Below are 24,408 nucleotides of genomic sequence, written 5' to 3'. Positions count from 1 at the left end.
AGTAGTGCCCCGGTGATGCTGGCATTTGCTCACTGAACGTTAAGAGAAGAGAGGACGGAGACTGATGAAAGAGACTGAAATATGATTTACATTCAGCAAGCACAGGGGGGGCCATATTGTGAAAGAGAGGACTGAGAGCAGATTGGGGGTGATGGGGGGGGGTAGAGGGTAGGGAAGATGAAGATGGATAGGGAGCGATGGAGAATCAGCAGGGGGAGAGAGGGAGAGAGGATCAAAATGAAGAGGGAGTTCATATTTTAGCAGGTGAAGCAGCTCGCAGTCTGATTAACAAATTATATTCATGTTTCAGTAATGATAAGCTTCATCAGGCCCCCCCCCCCCCCACTCTTCAAGGCTGCACAATCACCCACACTGACAGCTTTTCTTCCCTTTTTCTCTTTACCCTTTTCTCGCTTTTCTCTCTTTTCCCACAGCTTTCTCTCTCTCTCTGTCTCGGTGGAGACGGGCAGATATCTGTCAGGGTTCAGCTCGAGTTAAGATCTCAGATAATCAGGCGGGAAAAGCCTCGAATACAGAATGAGGAGCTGTGCCACAGGCCCGCAGGATACACACCGCTAAATATACAGCGTCGCCACATGGGAAACTACACAACACAAGTGGGATCGTGTGAGTGAGTTCATCTTATGCAGTGGCCGTATGTTATATATGTTTAATTGAATATATAATCAGATGAGTTGCATTATTTACTGTAGTGCAGAGGTCTTCAAAAGGGGGTCTGTGACCCCTAGGGGGTCCCCGGAGGGTTTAGGGGGGTCCCTGCTCCATCTCTCCATCAGTTTCGGGGGTCCTTGGCCTGAAACACGTTGAAGACCCCTTGCTGTAGTGCATGTCACCGTTTATGTAAATGTATAGATATTATAATACAAGTTGACTGGTGATGTGTCATCATAATGAGCACCACCTCTATAGCAGGAGCCCTACGTATGGAGCATATCATATTTCTACATGTGTGATGAATGTGAAACAGGCACCGAGCACAGCTCCAGCTAATGATCCGCTAATGCCCCTGTTAGCTTTCAGCAGTCGATGCACACGCGGGGGGAGGGGGGAGGGGGGGGGGGGGGAGGGGGGGGGGGGGGGGGGGGGGCGTCTGCAGCCAAGCATTTGAAAACCCAGAATCATTGGACATCTGTCAAACTTTAAAATTTACTCGCCGCTAGATCTGGGTCAGATTTGAAAATGGATCCAAGCCGAATCGCTCCGCTCGTCCTTTAACGACTTCCACCCCGGAATCTTCCTGAGACACTTAACCCTGTAGAGATGCAGGGCGAAGCACTGGAACACTGGCTAAAAGCTGTTGGAGTAGGCGCTAAATTACAGTTACCAAAACACATGGTGTGTATTTGGTGAGGGAGCAGACAGACACAGTTTTTTCCTTTTTACTCTTTCATCTCGTCACACCAGAGAGCGGTTCAGCGGAATTAGTCAGCGAAATAGTTGGTTGTAGAGGTTCGGTGATGTGCTGACGTGCTCCGTGGACGAGTACAGCTAACAAGCGATGATATCTTCCTCTGTTGTGGACTCGAAGTTCTCCAGTGACAAGGCAGCTTGCTTGTTTTGGGTCAAAGTTCACCCAAAGCTGAGTGAAAACTCTGACTCTGCTGGAATAAACTGGTTTCTCCGGGCCTAAAGAATATTACTGGAGCGTCATGTCAACCAAACCTCTTTTATATATGCTATAATTTTATGATTATTGATTTAATTAATACGGCTGCTCTACTAGGAGCCTTTTCTGCTTAATCTATCTGTATAACCACGTCTTTCCTGCACCATGAGGACGCCTTGTGATGCCAAGAATAGCTGCAGGTTTTATTCCAAGCCTCCACCTGCTCCATTGAAGCTGCTCAGCGGCCAGCCGTAGACAGCTGTGGTTGCATTAGGCCGATCCCAGGTGTAAATGTGGGAGGATGAAACAGTCGGGTATGTGAAGGTGAAAGTCTTGTCATGGGTGTACAGTCGGTTTGAAGCTGTGAGGCTTGCTGTTAGATTGCCAGTTTGGGGAACATGGAGCCAAGAAAGTACAAGCACCTAGATGTCAAGTGTCTGGGACAGTTGTATGTACAGTACGCTGATGGTGTAAAATGCAGAGTTTTCTAAATGAGCATTAGCAGGCTTGTTAGCGTAGAAAGCTTTATTTTCCATCCTCAGTAACTTCAGAGGTTGGAGCACACCAGCTACAGCGGTTTGCCAAGCAACCAACCACAATCTAAACTGTCCAGAGTCACAGTTTTTTTTAAAAAATACCTCGCTCCAGATGTTTAAAAGAGTGAAAAAATAAAGCACTGTTTCGTCAAGCAGATGCTGGGGAGGAGGAGGAGGAGGAGGAGGACAGCTGCACAAATACTGCTGAGAGAAAAACTCTGACTGAATGTTGCATCATGTTTTTTTTTTTTTTTTTCTGGGGATGAAAACACATCACCAAGTTTTGGTGTGTCAACAAGCTGCCAGGGAGGAAAATGAAGCGCGAGCTGTGGCCCGAGCACCAACGTACGTGCCCCCTCGGCTCATATAATGAGACAGGTTTCTGTAGTGCAGATCTTCAGTATGAAAATAGTTCAGCTTTGTTTGTCTGTCACTAGAAATGTGAGTCATATACTCTATTTTCTTTGTTCTGGCTCACTTTCTGTCTGTCTGTCTGTTTTTTTTGTTTTTTTTTTTTTGGTTTGTTCATTTCCTCTGCACGTCTCTCCAGGTCTCTCTGTTCTGCTGTTGTCCACCTCCTAGCTTTTCACTCAGACTCTGTCTGGGTGTTTGGCCTTTGAGTTAATCCTCTCTGTCCCAGCTGGGCTCAGTAGAAAACCTCAAATCACTGTTACAAACCCCCCCAACCCACCGCTCCCACAGTAGCCTCCTCTACCCCTGTATCACTCTTCTTCTCTTTCTTTCATCAGGTTTGTTTTCTCGGTTTGACTTGTTTCTACCCTGCACAGCACCATTCTCCGTCCGTCCATTTACTTATTCACTCAGACTCTGTCTTTTCCTCTTCTTTTTTTGGCCTGTGGCCCGTCTCTTTCCCTTCTCCCTGTTTCCGGGCCTGCGTCTCTCTTTTGTGCCCATGTTTACCCATGAGTGCTTGAAATATTGATGTGGGCGGTTCTCGCCGTCCTCTGTTTAGTCATAATAAGGACAGTCGATAGAGGGTGGAAAGCAAAAAAAAAAAAAAAAAAAACATTTTTTTTGTACTACCGGATTGCATAAAAGGGAACGCTCATGGCACCCGGCACAAACAAAAAACAATGGCGCAAAGAAAGCAAGCTGCCAAAGAGTAGACGGAGAGAGAGAAGAAGGAGGGAGAAGAAGCGGAGATGACCTTCAAATGAACAATACACATGGTTGCATAACAGGAGGAGGTGATAGAAGAAGGCAGACGATTAGCCTCGAGATCCAAATTCAGGCATCATCATAAGACGATTCTGTTTTTACTTTTGTGTGCATGGTTTTTTTTTTTTGGTCTGCAGCATCTTGCTCATGTCATTTGAGCTGCAAATGATTTTTTTTTTTTTAACTGTTTCAATAGTGTAGTCCTGGCTGCTTATTTTCTCCACATTATTCCTGTGTTATTGTTGCAAAGGGGTTCTTGTGCAGTGATGTGTTTTTTTTGGGGGGGGGGGGGGGGGGTCAAGGAGCAACAAACTTGAGAGGAGGAAAACAGGACCGGTTGCTGATTTGCATCCTCTAATAGTCTGAGTCCAAAAGGATAAAGGAAACAGGTGTGCACTTGTGATTGGACAGTTGCTTGAACAGGATTTTAAATCTATTGGATAATGGATCTTGCCAGAGCCAGTGGGCGTCGTAGCTACAACACAATCATTATATCTACAAGTTACAGAAAATCAGATATAAAATGCGAAAGCACTGCAGCAAACAGGTGCAATCAGTTAGAGCAAGCATTGCAGACTCTCCTCTGAGGTCAAAGGTCAGCGAAACGTCAGCTTGCTAGCCTTTAGCCTTTAACCGCACTGCCTCATACAGTTGCTAGCGTGGGTTAGTCTGGTTTACGAGGCTGTGGTGTCTGCTGCAGTAAAACTTTAACGTTTATTATGCTCATATTGAGTGTTTTCATTTCTCATCTGCTCGCTTGTCAATCACCTGACACCCAGCAGAGGAAATGGCAATCAAACAGGAAATAAGTCATAAAAAAAAAAAAAAGAAAAAGTTTCCTTAAAGAAACTGTTTACACATCCATCCGTTGTCAGCTGTGACATCAGCTGATTTTAAGCTGCGGGCCGTTTGATTAAAAACCACGGTAATGTTTCGAAAAAGTAATTACATCAGCAAACAGATCAAACCGATCAGGGTAAACGACATTTGGATGAAAGTAAAACAGCCTGAGCCTTACAGATGAAACCTTTTAAATCCATTTCTCTGCTTTAAAGCTCAGCCATGCATTCATCTGTTTATTCACACAGCCTTGAACGATTTAACCCCAGAGGTTGAGGCGTTGCAGTGAAGCAGAGCTGGAATCCCCATGACTACTAACCTTTTTTTTTTTTTTTGTATGAAATCCGTGGACTGCCCCTTTTATTCCATTATTAGTTTCTTAACTAACCAGCAGGATCCGTGGCAGCGTACATACAGTACACAGTAGAATAAATGAGCTTTTGCTGCTTTATTCTTTTTACTGCAGCGGAGGTGACTTTGTGAGTATTTAAGCTCTCTGGACTCAGTGATATATATCCACTGCTGCTTTTTATTCGAGAAAAAAAAAATGCACCCGCTGTTAGTTAGACCAGTGCATGAGAAATGCAGTGTTTTGGTCAGATAGACGTTATCAGCCGCTCTTTTCTTTCCCTCAGGGCTTTTTTGTACAGACTATCTACTTTTCCTCTCTCTCACAATCCGCCTGACTCCACTATGAAAACTTAACTCATAACTTAATGTGGAGTGAATCGAGCTGGGCGGTGGGGGGTGGTTAGATGAAGATTGTGATGCTAATGTTTAAAAGTCATCACATGTAAACTGTAAATCTTCTCCTCCTGCAGCAGGAACAGGAGCAGGTCAGGCGCCTTTCAGAGAAACAAGTCCAGAGCAACTGGTTGCCTCAGTCAGAGACAGTGATTTGTTTACTGTTGTTGAGCCTCATGAGTCATGTTGGAGTGCAGGCACTCGTGTGTTATGCCAGCCAACCCATAAGGCAGCGTTCACAGCCAGAAGCACTCATTCCGAGAGCTGTCAGAGGGACTGTGCATGCGGCTGAAGCGTATGTGTAAATACAGCGTCGGCGTCCCCACGTGCGGATTCGCCGTTTGCCCGACAAAGGAATCCTGTAATTTAAAATGAAGTACCCAAACAGTGAGTCATGTGCGAGCGACTTCTTTTCTTGGCAGCGAAGTGAAGAACGGGTTGGGGAGAGGTTCAGAAACAAAAAGAAAAACCTGAAAGTAAAAGAGAAAAAGAGATGGTGGGAGATCTTAAATATGTTTAAGGAGCGCGTCTCGTCGAGGTGGACGACCTCTCTCCTCCGAAATGTCACATCTAATATGGAACCCGTGGACCTTATCGATTTGAAACCGCTGCTGTAGCTTCACCAACTCGGAAAAGCGAAAGCGCTCGGAGCAGTTTCTAAGTCTTCGGGTGGAGGAGAGACGGGTAGCAGCTCTGTGATAACTCGTACGTCTTTGATGTCATGGCTGAGTTTTTCCTTTCTGTGAAAGTTGTGCAGTGGACTGAAGTCAACCCGCATGAATCCGGTTCAGACCTCGAATCCATCGACTCATCAGCCCGGGCCCCGGGTTCTTCATCCACCCTTCTCCAGCTCTTTGTTTCAGCCAGTTGGGGATCACATGCTCCAGCTCCTTAAACTCCTGTATACTCTCAGGCCTAACCTCTGACTCCTTGTACTCCAGGATTTGACTCCCCCTACCTGCTCGTCTCTGAGACTTCCTGCTTTTCTGTCACGTAACGTCGCCTTCCACCTGAGCCACCTCTCCTCCCCTGGTCCTCAGCTTCCCTCTGCCCCCCCCCGTTCATCTCCCTGCCTGCACAATCAGTCATCCAGCCCCTCTCACTGCTCTGCCTTGACCCTCACTAAGCCCTTCCTCAGCAGCCACCAGCTTCCCCCCCCCTCTGTCCTCAATCCTCATCCCCCGTTCACCTTCGCTCCCTGCAGCCGAGCAATAAACCCTCTCTTATTCTCCTCCTTTTTATATACAGTCCATGTTCTCCGAGTCTGAGTCTGTGTCCCGCGTTTGGTCTTTGGTTTGATCATAACAAGATCTTTACAACTGACATTATCTCACCCAGCTGGCACAGTCTCTTCCCTGGGCTGAGAAAAATAAAACCCTAGGACTCAATTCTTGACTAATTGACTTATTAAGGCTGACATTTTGTAAACGGAGGATGACACGGGAGGGGAGAGGGGGAGGACAGAGGGAATATTTGAGGAGAGGGAGGCGGACAGCTCTCCACAGAGACCCTCCATGCACCGCAGCATGTCATTAAAGTCCTAGTAGCAGAAGTGCGGCTTGTTAGAGGACGAAAATGTCAACAGCTGCCATAAGACAATCAGCGTAAAAAACGGTAAAGTCCCCCCTGCACGTGTGACAGCGAGCTCGTGGTCTCCTGGATCAGGCTATGCTCTGGCGATGTCTCCCTCTAATAGGCACCAATGTGAAGGTGCTAGGGTGTCAAGGTGTCACCTCCCCAGGCATAGCAGCGCGTGTATTACTGCTTCCCGTTACCATGGTTTCGCCATCACGGGTCCGACTGGCCTCTTTGTAGGCGTCCTGTCACACATGAAATGGTCCCAGATGGGCCTGCATTGATTTCATTAGCTGAGCTTCTTTTAAGAAGATCCAGTGATTTTTTTTTTTTTTTTTTCACAGGGATTATCTCTGGCGACAGGCAGGCACATTTAGACAGATTTCACCGAGCACTGTCCCTTATTAACTCTGTCAGTCTGTTGGAGATACGCAGAGACACTTCTCCTCCACCACCACCACCCCCTATTCCCTCTTCCTCCTTCCTCTGTGGGCAGCCTGCGCCAAAGCGAACATATGGCAGGGACTCAAAGCTAGATAACACTCGCTGACGGCTGCATGAGACACTGTGCTGTGCCGCTGCTGCTTATTGTATCTCATAAAAGGACTTAATGCATTCATCATTTCTGATATCGCCGATATCAATGACAGATTCTCCAACCAACCAAACATCTGTTGCTGATGTATTTTCTTTGTTAGTATAAATGAAGACTCTAGTCAGTGTATCCATGTTGTGTATCTGATGCTGTTCTCGTAAAAAAATATGCACTGCATTCTCTGAAGCTCCCCTCCGTGCCCTTGACCAGCTCTTTGAAGAGGTTCATTGGTTTTGTGAGGCAGAATTGCTGCACATTATCAATCTCTCCTCTCAGACTGGCTGTTTTTTTGTTTGTTTTTTCCTTTGGCTCCTCAGAAAACTGCCTTTGTATGGCATTTTCTAGAAAAAGAAAAAAAAAAGCCTTCTTTTTTTGCCAGTAACATGAATAACTTTGGGCCAGTTTCCAACTTTGTTGATGTGTGTTTTTTTCTTCTAAACCTATGAAAATCTCACTCTTTAGAAATTTTTTTTAGTGTCTCCTCATGTTTTATAGATCAAAAGCTTAATCCATGACTTACGTCAGACTAATTCATTGTGAGATAATTGCATTGACATCTATTTCCCACTGACGCACCTGTTTTGTTCCATTTTCTTCTGCTGGGAAAATTGAGTTTCGACAAAGTTGTAAACTGACGTGGGATCAGTTCTCTAATTTTAGTCTCCGTGGAGATTTGTGATAAACAGCTCTGGCTGTAGTGTGTGTGTGTGTGTGTGCGCTTGCACACGTGGGATTCTGTGTCGTTCCATCTGCCGCGACGCGACTGACAAATATCGACCAATGCGCCGAGAAAATCTTTCAAAAATATGTTCACACCCACGCCCACCACATGTATGTGTTCATAATTCACCACACAAGTGAAGTGTAAACACGCAACAGCAGCAAAACCAAAGAGAGATAAATGTTTCAGTCCCTTTAATGGCTTTGATTCAGCGCCGTTCGCTTCTGTAACGAGCTGTAATGAACTCAAACCACCGCAAACTCACACACACACACACACATTTTTCACACGCTGGCCTGTAAAACATCCTTAACGCACTTAATCATCCCCTGAGCAAAGTAACACACCGTTGTAGACAAAATGCTCAGTTTAATATCAGCAGTCAGACGTCGGCGCACTGGGGGAGCTGCGGTTAGCAGCTTCGGCTCCTCGCAGCTCACTGGTTTGAGCTTCATTCGATGTGAGTTCTACCTCGGCAAGAGAATAACAGTGACAGAAAGGGAGGCGTTATGTTTACATCCCTGTTTTACCATGGTGTGTGTGTGTGTGTGTGTGAGTGTGTGTGTGAGATGCAGGAAGAGAGTATGCAAATGACCATTTTTTCCCTAAATGGAATTTTTGAGGACAATGTTTTGTCCTTTGGTGCATTTCTGAAATAATTGTTGACACCCTCAGCAACGAGAAGGAGACCAAACTAGACAGACACAGATTTATGCATCTGTTTGTTTATGTGTGTGTGTGTGTGTTTGTGTGTGTGTGTGTCTGCACCACGCGTGCAGAGCCGTTGCATGTTTGTTGTCACTTCTCGTCCAAAAAAAAAAAAAAAAAAAAAACCCGGCGTGAAGCTGTCGAAAAAAAATGCTATGGGGAATTCATTTGATTTGCAAATGAAAAAAAAAAAAAAAAGAGAAAAGCACCCGCACATTTGCAAAGACACACACACACACACATATGCACACGCGCCTACATAAACACACAAAGACACAGGTGTGTTTGTTCCCCCGCGGGGATGATTTGCAACTGAATAGGCGTGTTGCACAGGCCGACTTCTAAGTTTTGACAAAATGCTTCCAGGGGGAAAAAAACAAGCCTTGTATGCACCAAGGACACGCCATTTACCAGTGTTGTACCTTTTATCAATAGAAGCCCGTGAAAACACCTTTAGTTAAAGATGGAGTGGCTCTATTAAAATTCAACCAAATGCTGTTTGCACTAACTTTCCAGTCAGCGCCTACTGTTCATATTCTGCTCAAGGTCGTCTCTGTTTGCACTTGTGTGTGTGTGTGTGTCTTTGTGTGTGTGTGTGTGTAAATGTGTGCAGACCAGGCAACAGCAGCCAGGTTTCAGTGGAATCTGGAGCTTAGCTGTCACCAGATGCTTGACTGTATCATTTTTCATGTTTAAGGTATGTATGTTTTTTTTCTGAGTGTGTGTGTGTGTGTGTGTGTGTGTGTCAGGGTGTGTACAGGCGATTTTGGGCACAGCCGGCTCGTGTTGATGACCCGTCCTGCCACCTCTCCATCTCCTTGTTGAAAAGCACAGGTGTTTCCTCTGATAGCTCCCTCTCTCTCTCCCTCTCTCTCCCTCTCTTTTACCAGGAAGTCACAGCCATCCACACCTTCCCATCTAAGAGAGCGATGTCCAGTAGTCTCACGCGGGCTGACCCGTCAACACATCCGACCATGGCCTCGCCTCAGGACACCGCTCCGTGTGAGTATTCTCTTTTCGTTTTCATTTGGGAATCGTGTCAGAAAGCTTTGATGCAACATCAGATGTGTTTTTTACCGTTTGACCAGAGGCCTCGCTCCGCGATTGCATCACGGTTACACCAGTCCGTCGAGCAAACAACCGAGGCTGCAGAATGGTGAATGCAGTGTTGTGTCCCATTTGTTCCGTGAGATAAACATTTGGCAGAAAGCAGCTTTTGAAAAGTAGATTGTTCTTTGCCAGATAAGGCTGCCTCCCTGGCAGGTTTTTAATGGGAAGCTCGGTGGCTGGCTTAGATACTGCGCTTCCATTACTGTGATAGCAGCAGCGTGGTGGCTACCTCCAGTGTGTTTCCCCACTGACGCTGATAGCGGTGTAGGCACAGATGGAGCTTACAGTCCAAGGTACAGTCCTGCTTTTTTTAAAGAGCTAGTTCGAAGACATGGGGCCTCTCAGCTATCACGGTGCGCTGATCGTGGAGGTCAAAACTTCCCATATGAGTTCAGTCAATGAATGTGCATGAATAGCTGAAAAGCTTATGTCAGCAGTGCTTACATGCTCTGAGTTTAGCATATTAGCCTGTTAACATTTGCTAATTAGCACTAAAGAAGAAGCACAGCTGAGGATGATGGGAGTGTCTTGAGTTGTGCAGGTGTTTGGTGCTGGGCAGGTAGTGCACAGTGGCTTTTTAGATGGGATTCACAGTTGACACAAGAAATATTGATTCTAGCTGCTTCAATCTTCTCTGTCAATAATATTTTTCTTATATAACCCGTTTTTATTATAATTGTTGATATTTGTCTTTATCCTTGTTCTGTATTTTCTTTCATATACTTTGACAAAACATATTTTTTTATATGTAGAGGCAGAGAGTGTGAGAGTGGTTGCAGAGAGGCTGCATCTAAAGTGAAGCGACGTGTCGACAGGCCTCAAAGTAATATCGAGGGGGTGAACTACACGCGCGTTCATGAACTCAGCCATGCGTGCTCACACTCAGCATGTTCACACAGGCAGACTGAGAGCCTCTCCATCTCTACCTGAGATCAGTCAGGCTTTCCAGCCTGTCACCACCCCCCCAACCACCCCCCACCCCCCACCCCCCGCCTCCCATGCGTCTCTAAATCTCCACACTGTGTCTAAAAGTGGAACTTGTTTTGCCCATCCTGCGGCGTCCCTGTTGTTGTCCTGAATGAGCGACAGCTTTTTGTCTTCGCTGACAAGTAGTCAGCGACAACGCCGCGTAATCCGCCAGGTCAGATGACTGACGGCGGCGGCAGGAGGAGGAGGAGGGGGGGGGGGCTTCGGGGCCGGAGCCGGTCCCTGCAAAGCCGCAGTGTTTAAATAAAGCAGGATATAACTGCACTTTAAACAGATGCAAAGCTCACCTCTAAATCTCCACGCGGCTGCTCTTTCTAAATAGGCATCCTTGTTTACTTGTTTCCTCTCATATAACACCAGAATCACCGCCATGAGACTGTGGCTGGCTTTGTGGCGCACACAATAGTGGGTGTTTAAAAGGCAGCGCTTTGTACTCAATGATTTAAAAGTTTTGTGTGTGTATATATTTATATTAATCTCTGGCTGATTAAACCTGTCAGACAGACTGCGCCCAAGAGGATTTTTTGCTGAAGCTGCCAGTTGGAGGTGGATTTTGCCAAAACACTGTTTTTTTGTTTTAATTAATCTCCTCCCAGATTTGCCTGGCAAAATGATGATGTCTTTATAATCTTATCCTGAGGAAAAAAACAAAGCTTTTCTTCTTGTCAATTTCAGATTTGATTCCCTTAGCGGCTATTGTTGCACGCATATTAAACCTGAAGACAAGCCCCCACCATTCGAATTACACTGATTGTCATTTTTATTTTAAAAGTTTGGGGGTTTTTTTCTGCATTTTTGCCTGAAAAAATGCAAAATACGTGGAGAGAGAGGGAATGACATGCAACAAAGGTCCCCCAACTGGACTGCAACCAGCAACATCACGACGCTATAGACACGTTTAAAAGGAATAATTTGACAGTTTTGGGAAATGTGATAACTGGCTTTCCTGCCAAATGAGAAAATTCACACCACTCTCATGTCTCTGTGCTAAATAAAAGCCCAATAATGTAGCATGAAGACTGGAAGCAGGAAGAAAACAGGTGCCGGATTCACGTCTAAAACTCAATAATTAACTTTTGAGGTCTCTTTGTTTAATGTGTTCATAAACCTTGAGCCTTGAATGATTTAAAAAAAAAACTTAATCATTTTCAGTCTAAACTTTAAACCGGGGGGGGGGGTCCCGGTGAAAAGCTGTTTCCTGGAACGTCCAAAGTTTAAAGGTTTACTGTTGTTTCATGTCGGTGAAATCCAGTGGGACACGGGTCAACTGGTGTTTTCCTGAGCTTATTTCCTTGACGTGTTTGGCGTTTTGGTAACTTGTTGCGTGTATCAGATATAAAGAGGGTTGGAGGTTAAAGATCTCCGGTAACAACCGTGCTCGCTTCCTTGAACCCAGACCCGCTGCTGGGCTGTGATCACACAACGGCAAGAGCCTTATACATGATGAAAAGAAATAAAGACGCGCTGACCTCGGTAATTTCCATGGATTTCCCCCCTCACGCCTTTTTTTTCGAAATCCTGCTTTACTTTACGCACAGCCGGCGCAGCGTGGATGCCTTCATTAATTATTGAAATCTTTTGATGAGACACCTGGATCGAGACGTCGCTATATTCCAGAGGCTGCCGCACCTGAATACATCAGCTGCCTGTTAATTACACTATCCACAGCATGTCTGCGGCTTCCCGCCGTTCATGGAGATCCGCTTTTCCTCTCAGCCTCCCTCCTCTGCTGCTTTCAAAGGTCGAGACTAGACTAGGACTAGAGGAGCACCTGTGATTTGGTCATGACTGAGACTCACCTTGACTCCACCTGTGGATTCTGTGCTCTTCATGACTTAAGTCCGTCTTCCACCTTGGCGCCCCAGCTGCGCCATGTTTGCCCCAGGCCCTGGAAATGTTGCTTTCATGTCCTCTACGCCTTATTTACAACCCGGAGCAACAAATCTCTGTATTGACAACTTACTTCAACGAATTAAGGACACTAGTCAACATTTATTTTCTGAAGGTTATTTTAGTTTAAAGCGCACTTGAGCGTGGACTCGCTCCGGACCTGAGTTTGGGGGGGCTTTTCTCAGGCCCCTTTCATTAGATATTCTACAGGAGTGTGTTTATTTTCCACTTTAGGAACAGGAAATCCATGTGCAATTTCAGTGGGATTATCAGCAGAGTGCAGCTTCTCTCCAAACCTGATAAACCGCGCTTTTCTCCAGTCGATGCGCCGCCTGCGGCAACCTCATGGGGAAGGGGGGGGGGGGTGTTCCCGGAGAACACCTTGCGTTTCATATGTGAGGTCAGCAAACAGTCATGATCGCCGCTAATATCATGGAGAGGATGCACATACACACCCTGATTCCTGCAGGGTTATGTAAGATAGATTCTCTCTTGTATTGTGGAGAAGGTCGAAGAAAAAGAGTGAAAGAAAGGCCCCTGGGCTGATCAGACACAAACAGGAGGTCAGTGGTTTAAAAGAGGACCTTTTGCCGTTGCTTCAGGGCAACGTATGTCCAAGAGAGAGACGTATGAAAAAGGAGGAAGGGAAGAAATAAACACAGAGAGAAAAACAAAAGAAAGAAAGGATATCAACATGATGTCCTGTCTTCCACTGATCCATTACCTGCTGATTTGTGATCTTTAGATCTGCTCTCTTGTGGATTTTTGAGCTTTGGACGGTGCCAGTGTTTATCCTAAGCTCAGCTAATTGTCCCCTGGCTCTGTCTCCGCAGTTATTGCACAGACATGAGAGTAAAAAATGATTTTCTCTTCCAAACGTTGGCAAGAAAACAACTCACTTTAAGTCAGTCTGTGCCTGACGTCTCTCGTGTGTTAAGCTGTTAACTTTGTCATTTGATCCTATGAGCCCTCTCACTTTCACATTGTGTGCATCAGTGTGTTTATGTTGTCTGTGAAGTAATGGGTATGAAATGACTGTATCTCCATTTATGTGTGCTGAGTCATAAAATGTCATGATATTTACCATGCTAACCAGCAGCGATTCCAAATGCCAAACGTCTCCCTGAAGTCTGCGGCGTGAATGAAGGATGCGTCAAGTGTCTGTTTTTCAGCTCACACGGCGTGGGACGTCTTTGTCCATAAGACTGCTGTGACATAAGGTTAAGGGCATGTTGGGTACCTTGATACTTGACACTAAAAAAAAAAAAAGCCAGCCCACATCCGAGCTACCCTCTCCCACAAGTCCATCCTATTTTTTTTTTTTTTTTTTTTTTACGAAGGGGGGACTTCTAAAATAAAATCAGCTGTCACTGGATCCCTGGGCCTCACTGAGCTGTGGAGCGCACTGCTGGAGCTGGTCTCCAAGCCTCACAAGTCCGTCTCTCTCTGTCCAGGATTTGCTCGCTGTGTTTGGGTTAAGGCTGAGCTGCTGAGCCCGGTTCTTTTTCCAAGACCACCCCCCACCCCATCCCCACCCTCCTGTTTCTATTCTATTGGATTCTATTGTTGTTTGAAGCAGAGAGCGACCTACACAGTTTAAAGAAGGTAAGAGACGTATGCGGACTATCAGCTTTTCAAGGCTTGACTCTTGTATCAACGTCAGCCCCGCTGTCAGCACAGCTCTTTCAAAGTGATTCGCCACCTAAGAAGGAGTGGAAGGAGACAGATTGGAAACGGTAGATGACATTTTACCTGATAATGAATTGGTTTGATGTGCCTGGGGCCGCGCACACGCGACGCCTTTGGTGTGAAATCAGAAAGAAGATAAAGTGAAGGAAGCTGTATTGTGTTGGAATATCAGGGGCAGGAGCTTCATGAAGAATATGATGCGATACCGCGGTGTGTGTTTCTGTGATTCCACCAGGAATTTGTGCATTGTCATAAAACATGCATGGGCCCCTTTCTTTTTCCTTCCACCAGATATAACCAGCAGCAGTCTAATCTAGAATATTCTGAAAGCGTAGCAAATCGGAGACAAAGTGCTTAGCCCAGCATAAGGAAGCACTCCAGGGCAATCCAGCCTCCATGTAAAGAAGTTATTTTGATAGATCTGACAGCTCAATTATTGTGCCTGTTTTGCTTTCATCTGTAAGGAAGAAATCGGCCTCCATGGCTGACATTTCAATTAGTGGAGCTCGTTTTTTTTTTTGGCTCCCCTGTCAAACCTCGCCAGCCGAAAAAAAAGCTTCGGTCAGTAAGTACCGAGCAGGAAATTGGGTTTGCTTAAGACCTCTGTTGTGAGGAGAGGGGCCGAGGAGCTGGTGACACCTCTGTGATTAGGAGACGGCCTCTGCTTGACACAGATCTATGGGCCCTGATTTTGCTTTGAGCTGCGACGCCATGCCGCCTTCTTTCACACACTGAAACCCTAAAATTACTCTCGTTTTTTTTTTTCTTTTCCTCTCTCTCTCTCTCTTTCCTGGATCCATGCTCCTCAGTTGTCTCTTTCCCTAACACCTCCCCACCCGCCCCCCATGCCACCCTTCACCTCCTCCTTCTAGCTAGCCGGCGGTGCGGCACTTCACCTCTCGTTGCTTTAGCACAAGCGGCAGCAAGGAGGCAGTGACTCGGGGGGCTGATGGTGGTGGGGAGGGTCAGTGGTCCTCGGCTGGGCTCAATATAGCCACTGAGTCGTGCATACCGGCAGCAGCATGACCTCCCCTGTTGACTTTTCCCGGCCTCTCCCCACTTCCATTACCCCCCATTGCCCCCCCCCCCCCCACCCCCCACCCCCCCATCCGGTGCCAGCAATTGTGCCTCTGAAGAGATAAGAAGCTCATACTCTGAGAGGAGGGGGAAAGCCGCAAGTCAGCATGGTGCTAAATGTGCCTCTGGACAGAGCAATAGCAGAAATGACTCAGGTTAGAAGTGTAAGCCCGTGGAAAAGTTTTTTTTCCCCCTGATGCCGCACTATAAACAGAGATTTGGCCCTTATTATCATTATTATTATCGTTATTATTATTATTATTATTATATTTGGGCATTTTAATCAACGGGACAGTGTTTGAAGGCTATTATTAATGCTAATTAAACATCAGTCGGTGCCAGTACTAATTAGTGGCAGCAGAGGGAGATGGTGAAATGACTTTGAAATCTTTGAAAATATTCCCATTAGAAGTTTCCTTTCCTTTTATTTCTCTCTCGCTCTCTCTCACACACACACACACACATACACACACATGCATCCCTGCACACACTCCCACTCCATATATCTCCTCGTTACAGGGGAACATGACGCTGCAGACAGAGCCGGTTTATAAAAAGGCTGGGTTTATTTTTTTCTCCCCCCTCCAGTCAGCCGCCCCCACCCCCACCCCCCCGCGGAGCCTGGTTACCTCAGCTCCATGCTATGGCAGCCTTGCAAGCAGCAAACCCATTCTCAGAAGCCATTCATATCCAAAGCACTGTTGTCACTGCTCTCGGGGATCAGAACCCCTCATGTCTCGGCCTCTCAGACCATGACGTGAACATTTATCTCCGGTGATAAACGAGGGCATTATCCTTGTGTTTCTGTCATCAGGCTGGCGTTAGGTTACGCCGCAGCCTCAGGTGTAGGATTTCTGACCCATATTTATAGGATGCGGTGGGTAAAAACCCTGTTTATTTTCAGATGCTGCTGTCCCGGGCAGCCTGTCCCCCCCCCCCCCCCCCCCCCGACGGGTTATTGGTTACACTAACATGCCAGACGTAGCAGAAAGCTAAAAATGGTGGAATGAGGGGAGCATGCTTTTGTCACATGGCATGTGGCAGAGCAAAATTCACCCAGTATTTGATCGTGACGCTGATCAGCATGATTCTAGATGACTTGGTGATGTAGTCGGTGGTGGTGGTGGTGGTGGGTTTTAACACACCAACCAGCAGGGAGCACGGTTATTGCCTCCCTGACAATAATCCACAGGAAAGAGAAGCCAGCCCCGGGACCTGTTAGCAAGCTTGTTAGCTTGGTCCTTAATGGTGGAATTAATTTTACATAAGAGTTAAATAAACAGTGCAACAGTGGCAATAAGCTAAACATTAGCTTTCTCCATTTTGGACTCTCCAGCTTTGTCTTTTCCTCAAAGGTCAGCGCTGTCAGGGCAGTTTGCTACGCAGCCGCAAACTGGATGCCTCTGGTTGTGGAAGGAAAAGTCCTCTCCTTTTGACTGTTTACTAACACAAACAGGGTTAGTTGGAGCTCTTGTGCGGCTTGGATGGACTTTGGACTGTCCTGGTTGAATCATCAGCACTAAAGGTTAACAACTGTATCAGAAGACAGCTGGTTCTTTGAAAAAAAAAAAAAAGTTTGTGTACATAAAAACAGATAACATAACATAACCTATAGAAATTAATATACATAATCCTGGTGAGTCACGATTAACTAACACTGAGGATATTGGTTAAGGAAGAAGAAAGCTTCCAGAAACAGTGCTCCTCTTATTTTGAAAGTCTTCCGTCATCCACTGATCCAGGCCTCGTGAACTCAGCCGATCATTTCTGTAAAAGTTTTCTGTTTGACGCTGACACCAAATACAGAGATGAAGTCATTTGGGGGGGGGGGGGGGGGGTTGATTTCTTCCTTCTGATGACGTGGATACCAGGAGTGAACTATATCAAGCCAGTGTAGTCAGGATATACTATAAGTAGGCTGAGAGAAGTGTTAAGATAGCCTGCTCTGCACAGCCAAGAATAAAGGTATGGTATGTACTATACCGGTCAGCATGGAATCTTTTACTAATCTCTATGCTACTACAGCACCAAGGGGACCTTCATCCGATCAGTCTGAGCTGAGGTAGAACCAAAATCATCCTAACTCTCATGCATATGGAGAAAATCTGCGAGCGCCTACTGCGAAAACACAACAAGGAGCAGAATTTGAAAATGTCAAAAGGTTACAACGTGCGCACGTAATGAGAGAGAATCATTTCTATTTGTGGTTCCTCTTTCATCCCACGGTGTTGTTGCCTGGAGAGAAAGAAAGAAAGAGAGAGGGAGAGAGAACATGCCAAGAGCTAAAAGGTCCAGTGTGGGTGTAGCCAGAGCTTTAACGCAAGCCTTCTCTGTTGCCTAATGATGCTTTGTAGCACAGGAAAGTCAAATCAATGCTCGTCTCTAATTGGCTATCCGCAGGGATGCGCTGTGTGCGATATGAAGAGGATCGCATAAAGTAGCGCTTTGCGATCGATGAGTATTGCGCATTGGTTTTGTGTCAGCGTCTGTTACGGGTGGTTTGCCTCTGGCCGCTTCTCCGTTGAAACAGATCCAGAATCTGGAAGACGTCTTTATTAAATTCAGTCGTTAAGATCAGAAAAAAGGCACAAAAGAACCCACCACAGGTCGTGTGTTCATGTCTTCATTTTCTTTTCTTCTCTTTCCGTGTCCTTTAAAGAAACGACAGTGGGATTATGTCATATTTTAGTAAGGGTGTTGTTCTCTCTGTAGCAGCTAAATCAAAATCTATTCCATTGATTGTGGTAGAAACAGTCAGCCCCAGCCTGTTCCAGCATAATGACAGAAAACTCATATACACAAAACTGTCCCTTAAGTCTAATTACAAAAGGGCAAGTTCTGTCTGAGTCTACGCTGACGCGCCTAAAGAGAAATAAGAGGGTGGCAAATATCAGCAGATCTCTTGAGGGGACCTAACTCACAATTGCATAACAGTTGGATAAACTGTGTGTGTGTGTGTGTGTGTGTAGCTGCAGGCAGCCCAGGCAGATCCAGGTCAGGACGTCCCGAGGAGAGGGCCCTGAGCGCCGAGGACCAGGAGGCAGAGCCGGTGTCGGTAAAAGAGCGGCTGGCGATGTATCAGGCTGCCGTGTCCAAGAAGGAAACCAGCAGTTCCTCCTCTGCTGCGGTAAGACGATCACTTCCACAGGATGTAACGGGAGACGGCAGACGTCATATACACGCACACAGCAGGGTCTTTATGAAGTGGTTAAACTCACAGTGTGTGATGGACATTGCTGATGTTTATCATGTCATGGAAATGTAACATACTGCTGAAGTTCAAACTAGTGATTCCCAACGTATTTGGCTTTTGGCCCCTTATAAAAAAAATCTGTGATGGGTGGGGCACCCTCTCTCTAAAGAGCAGTTTTTTTTAAATAGCAGATCTTCTGGTAAAATGTATACGAAACCAAAAGAGGCTAAAAAGTATAATATAACATTATAAATGCCGCGGTGCACTAAAAAGAGCTGCTGCAGTTTATTCTGCAAGCTAATTTAAAAGCTCCACATGTGAACAGCCAGCACAGTCTTTGTGCATCATCTATACAAATAAAGTTTTGCTCAGTTAATAAAAAAAAAGGAACTAATTTTCTGTATCAAACAGCGTACTGAACAAATCCACTTTCACTTTTCCAGACTGACAAACCTTCCAGTTTCAACACGGAGATGTGAGTTAGGTACATATAGATCTTTGACATAATTCTCAGTATTATGTTCATATTCTTACCATCCGCAGTCTGGGTTTAGTCCCGTGTATCGTCAGCCAGCTGCTCTCTCTCTCCGCTCTGAGCAAACACAGATACGTCTGAACAGACGAGTGTTGATTTTTCTCACTGTTAAAGAAAGGATGAAATTATTTTTCAGCGAAAGGGGATAAAAGAAAATGAGCCGAATAAAAACTGAGGACGGAGTTACAGAGCAGAACTAATCTTTGGGAGGGGCTTCACCTTTAGTTTAAACTACCCAACTGTCTGTGCGTTGAAACATTAGCATGAACAATCTAAATAAAATAATACATCACTCTCAGGAGCCATTATTCTGCACAAGTACTTTTATTTTTGATAGTTTGTACACTTAGCAGATAATGTCCTTTAAGAGGATATTGAAGTGAAAGCCTTTTTCTTTTAATTATACTGTTGCTTTTCCATAAATAAGAAGTTTGTTTACTTCTTTCACCGCTGGCCTTTAAACATCCATTAATTCAAAAGCAAAACTGAAAAAAAAAAAAAAAAATGTAGATATTCATTGGTATTTCATTAAAGACGCAATTAGACACCCACTAATAAAAGCTTTCATCCATCTGATCTCAATATTAAATTATGTTTTTATTTTTTATCATATGGCCTATGGTTTGATTACATAATAAACAAGGTTAGAATATGAAGATGTGTACACTGGTAACACACACACAGGCAGGGATAGTTCCACACACACACACACACACACACATCTTGTTACGGAAAGGTAGCACAGCAAAGCATCAGTCACCATGTCAGTAATGGGAGTAAGGGAGGGAGGGAAACAGTGAATATCTTGCATCACATTCACAAAAGCCCACAGCCAGCACAACAGCAGGGCTTCACATATTATTCCTAATTTAATTATGCGCAAAAAAATAACATTTCTGAATGTCCCTGAGTCTTTAGTCATTACCAAGGACAAAAAAAAAAAGCCTCAGTGGCTTTGAAGAGCCTGCATGCACTTTATAAACCCAATAATTCAACAGTGCGAGCGGTTAGTCAGCCAAGGCCATTACAGTAAGTCAGCTCAGTTTCTAAAATAAAGCCCTACCAACCGGAAAATGTCTGCTCTTTCCCTGTGAACTGTGGGCTACCACTACAATACATAACAACTTCAAGGGAATATCACTTCCAAGCACACAGATGTTTTCTGTTGTACGGTTTGAACAAACCGAATTCCCTTAAAAACAGAGACGAGGGGACACTGTGTTGCGGTTTCAAGCTTTAGTTCAGACGTTAAACCGACAATCAGGAGCAGGTAGAAGTGTCAGAATAAAATCAAATACCTCAAGGCAGTGGATAATTTGTGCTGTTGTATATTGTATAGCTACGCAGCAGAGACAACTTTACCTTTCTGTTTCCTGCCGTGACCTTTTACTTGAATATGTGCTTGCTTTTTTTTTTTTTGATCTGCTCCAGTCCAAAGTAATATATTAAGACCGCCCAGTAATAGACGGCTCTTATTTCGGTCGTTAAGTCATTTTATCTCCTAATAATCTCGTCAAAGACGTTTAAAAAGTTTTACCATAAATCTCCCAAATTGAGTTGTCATGTCTCATTCAGTCACCGGTCTTTTTGTTAAGCTGCTAATGTTATACTATTTAATGAATATGTCCTCACTTCCTCTCCAAACTTGTTTCATCTTCAGCCAGTTTTCCTTCCATACTTCTGTCATGGTAAAAACCCAGACCAGTTACTTGACAGGGATAGTTTTAAATACCTTTATTCTTATGAGTTTGAAATGTCAATAGATTCACTTTAATCACAAAAACTTTAAGCTTTTCTTTTTTTTTTTTTTAATAATCAATGTGGAGCCTGTCATTCATCAGGCTGCACTGTGGCCCTTTACAGGCAGTGACCTGCCACCTCCTGGTGTCTTTACACATGACAAGACAGCACAGGGAGCTGAGGGAGGGAACTTTACAGTCACTATAAAACTGGGTTGAGTTTATAAGAATATTAAGTTAACAATTCAACCTTTAATTATTAAAAACAAATAATAATAACCAAATGTTTTCCTCCACTGTGCAGCACGGCTGAATTCTCCCAGCACTCGAGTGAGTGCATTAACAGTTAGCTGGTCACAGGTCTGCATAGCAACAAGCCACTTGAGGCCAAGCTTTACAGCCATTTCAGAGCAGATGAGAGGTGTTGTTAACATAACGCAGAGTGCTTTTCAAGCTGCGGGAACACCACAATAAAGCACCGCCTCAAGTGGCCTGTTGCTTTTCATGAATGGCTGTAACGCAATAATTATTTTTTAAAAAGAACAACCGTCGGTCAGATTCAATAAGTCCTCCGCATTAGTTTATTGATAGTTTAATAACAGCAGCGGGAAAAGCTTTACTCTTCCCAAACAGCAGCTCCACAGTATTTCACTTCGGCGATGGTCGGCGTGGCAGCCACGGCGGCCCTCCCGACCTCAGCTGATCCTCAGCGCCGAGGCTCATGTGGTGGCTACTGACAGCTGAACGTGGATGTTTGTGTGTTGGATAGGGGTGGTGGGGGTGGTGGAGGGTGGTGGAGGGGGGGGGGGGGGGTCAGCAGTTTGCCAGACAGAATCTGCATGGGAGTCCTGTTTTTCCTGCCGACATTTTGCAGCTGTTGTCTGCATGTCCGCACACAGGCGACAAGGTGTCACTCAGTGGTTCAGTCCGTCCTTCAGAGGATCCCTCCTCTTAAATTACTCTGCATATGGACAAAATGAAACGCAGCCCAGAAAACTTTTCATTTCTTTAACTTTATTGACAGCTGATCAGATTGATACCACTCTCAGATATGAGAATTTAGCTCGATGCAAACCTCAGTCTTCTTATAGCTCATCTCTAAATGTAAGCGACAAACCAAATTAGTAGAATATGGTTTCTGTCTATACTGATCGTATTTATTCACATAACTCAAAATAGCCAAGCAGAATAGGCCCAGAGATTAGTATTTTCTGAAATGTACAGATGAGAAGGAGCAGAAGCTGCACAGGAGGCACGCTCGGTGTTCTTCCACGCCCGTGTGCATGACGTGGCAGTAATTTGAAATGAGACATGTTGATTTCGTGTCATATCAATGGAGCTGTAGTAGCTTGAAGCAGTAAAATATTGATAACACGGTGATGCCCTGCCACAACGTGTCGCTGACCCAAACTCCTCTGCAGTAACTCGGCACGTGGCACTGTGCGCCCTCATTTGCATTAAAAAGGAAAAAGGTGACGGCTGTGTGTGTGTGTGTGTGTGTGTTCAACATACACACACAGCAGCTAGCAAGCTTGAAGATTCTCATATATATTGCAGTTTCCCAGAAGCTATATATGCAGAAGCCTACGTATAAATGTTTTATTAGGAAGGTAATTGACAATCCCAAAAGGAGATTATTGTATCAAATAGTCAGTGTGCCCGGATCTTGTCGGGTGAGGACTGCATTCTCCATACTGATGACATTTAGACAGTCCCCTTCTGTCCTCCTGGTCTTTGCAAAGAAACCAGGCTTTTTGTGTATTTTCCAGTTTTAAAGAATAATTCCTTGCTTAATAAAAGGAACTGAAAAGCTTTTTTTTTTTTAATTTTTGTTCCTGTAAACTGAATAAACTGAAAGACTAAGTTTCTTATTGATGTTTCACTCTCTCTGTTGCAGGATAGATATGGGAGAAATAAATCCATTTAAACTGGGTGCCTGCCATCTTGGCTGTTGGCTGAATTTTCCACCCAAAATAAGCACACAAAAAAATGTCTAGTTTAGGTTTTTCTTTTCCCTCTTTCAGCTACTTGTATCACAAAGACGCATCTTTGTCCTGTGTGCATTTGACCTATACCTCGTCTCCGGTTTCAGACCCCGGAGGATCTTAAAGGAACCATCTTATCTCCGCTGTTGATGTTTTAATATTGCTGAATTCATTCCACGTTTAAAAGAAAACCAACTCTGCTGATGCCTCTGAAAGCATTAGCATAACACTTTTTGCATTCACTTCTGTTTTAGCATAAGTGAATGTATAACAAATGCACAAAGAGAGCAGAGATTGGTTCACCAAGGTCAAATCCAATCTTTTAAATTCCACCTAAACTGTAGCTTTGCAGTGTGTTTGATCCATGATTAGTATACAGATTCCCAGGTGTGATTTATGTCGTCTGTTTTCTGCTGATAGATGATGGATGAGTCAGAGGCGTGTTCTCTGCCCGGGGGCCTCGCCAGTGTGAAGAGGCAGTTCGAGAACCAGGAGTTTGCCTCTTCGTCCTCCCAGTCCAGCGTCACCCAGTATCATTTCCAACAGAAGACTGTCCAGGTGAGGGTGGGATCATGGTCCCTGCGTCCCTGCTGTCTGTCACACATACATACATATGAATGTGTGTGACAGTAACTAGGCAGACATGATATTTCATCTAAAAAAAACTTCTAGATTAATATTTCAACAGTTGGAAATGATGCTTATTCAGCTTCTTGCCAAGAGTTGTGCTGTAAATGAGGCTCTGCACTTTCACTTTTCTGACAGCCAAGCTATATGCTAAGCTAACTGTAAATACCTCAGTGTTAACCTACAAAATAATGGAAAACTAAATATGAACAAATATTAGAACGGTATCAGTTTAATCATCTAACTCTTGGCAAATGAGCGTTTATGTGTCAGAAAGGTGGAACTGTTCCTTTAAGGTTTGAGTTCATGTCTTTAGGAATCTGATATTTCATGCACTGAACACACATTTGCTTTTTGTGCACGAGCAGCTTTCTCATAAGAGTACGGAGAGAAGTCTAGCTGGAGTATGTTTGTGATATTATCATCACACTGAGAAGAAAACTTCTCTTTCGAAAATGAGTTGAAGAGATAGAGACGCTGCAGATGACGGATGAAAGGGGCCTTTTTTCTTTCTTCTCTTTAAAGTAGAGAGAACTGCTGTCCTTCCTCTTCACGAGCTCCGTGTAAAGAGAGGACCACCCGAATGCAGCTTAATGATTTACATTCTACTGTAGCTCTTTATTGGAAAAACTTGGCTGCTTCACTGCTTCACTCCGCCCCCCCCCCCCCCCCCGAGGGCGTCCTTGCAGGTCAAATCAAAGAGGGCACCTTGAACTTTGCTTGTCTATCTAACCGCTGTCATCCAGCGCGTGAGGGAAATGCCAGAACACGTTAGCAGCCTGGGACGAGGACCGGATCTCAGTGAAGTAAGGTCAATTTCCGCCCCTCCATGCATTCTCCCCATCTGCTCATTCGGGCGAGAGGCAGAGTGGATTCATCGAGTGCACCAGGACCTTGCTGAATGCTAAATTTTACATAGGGGTTCGTGAGGGGAAATGTCTGAGCCTGTCTGATTGAGTTTTTTGCTTCTGCGCCGCAACAGAAAACCGCTTTCCACTCAAGTTTTCCTCACAGGTGTAATATCTGAGTTGTGTTTTAAAACTGGTTTTAC

At 44.9% G+C, this 24,408-nt stretch overlaps 1 protein-coding gene across 3 annotated transcripts in view; it reads left to right on the top strand.

The window, feature by feature from the left end:
• xirp2a (xin actin binding repeat containing 2a) overlaps positions 1 to 24,408 on the top strand; it is a 43,736-nt gene that overhangs the window by 6,349 nt on the left and 12,979 nt on the right. For 2 of the 3 annotated variants that reach the window (XM_041032719.1, XM_041032718.1), the window contains 3 exons: positions 9,416 to 9,527; positions 18,248 to 18,405; positions 23,151 to 23,288. In XM_041032719.1, coding sequence (XP_040888653.1) covers positions 9,416 to 9,527; positions 18,248 to 18,405; positions 23,151 to 23,288 — 408 coding nt within the window. Of the gene's footprint in view, positions 1 to 9,415; positions 9,528 to 13,821; positions 14,118 to 18,247; positions 18,406 to 23,150; positions 23,289 to 24,408 lie in introns of those variants that run through there. The other variant, XM_041032720.1, reaches the window with a different exon arrangement.

The sequence above is a fragment of the Toxotes jaculatrix genome, chromosome 24 (assembly GCF_017976425.1).
Source record: "Toxotes jaculatrix isolate fToxJac2 chromosome 24, fToxJac2.pri, whole genome shotgun sequence".
NCBI lineage: Eukaryota > Metazoa > Chordata > Actinopteri > Toxotidae > Toxotes > Toxotes jaculatrix.
Note: the sequence above shows the minus strand (reverse complement) of the source record. Positions and strands in the feature narration are given on the sequence as shown.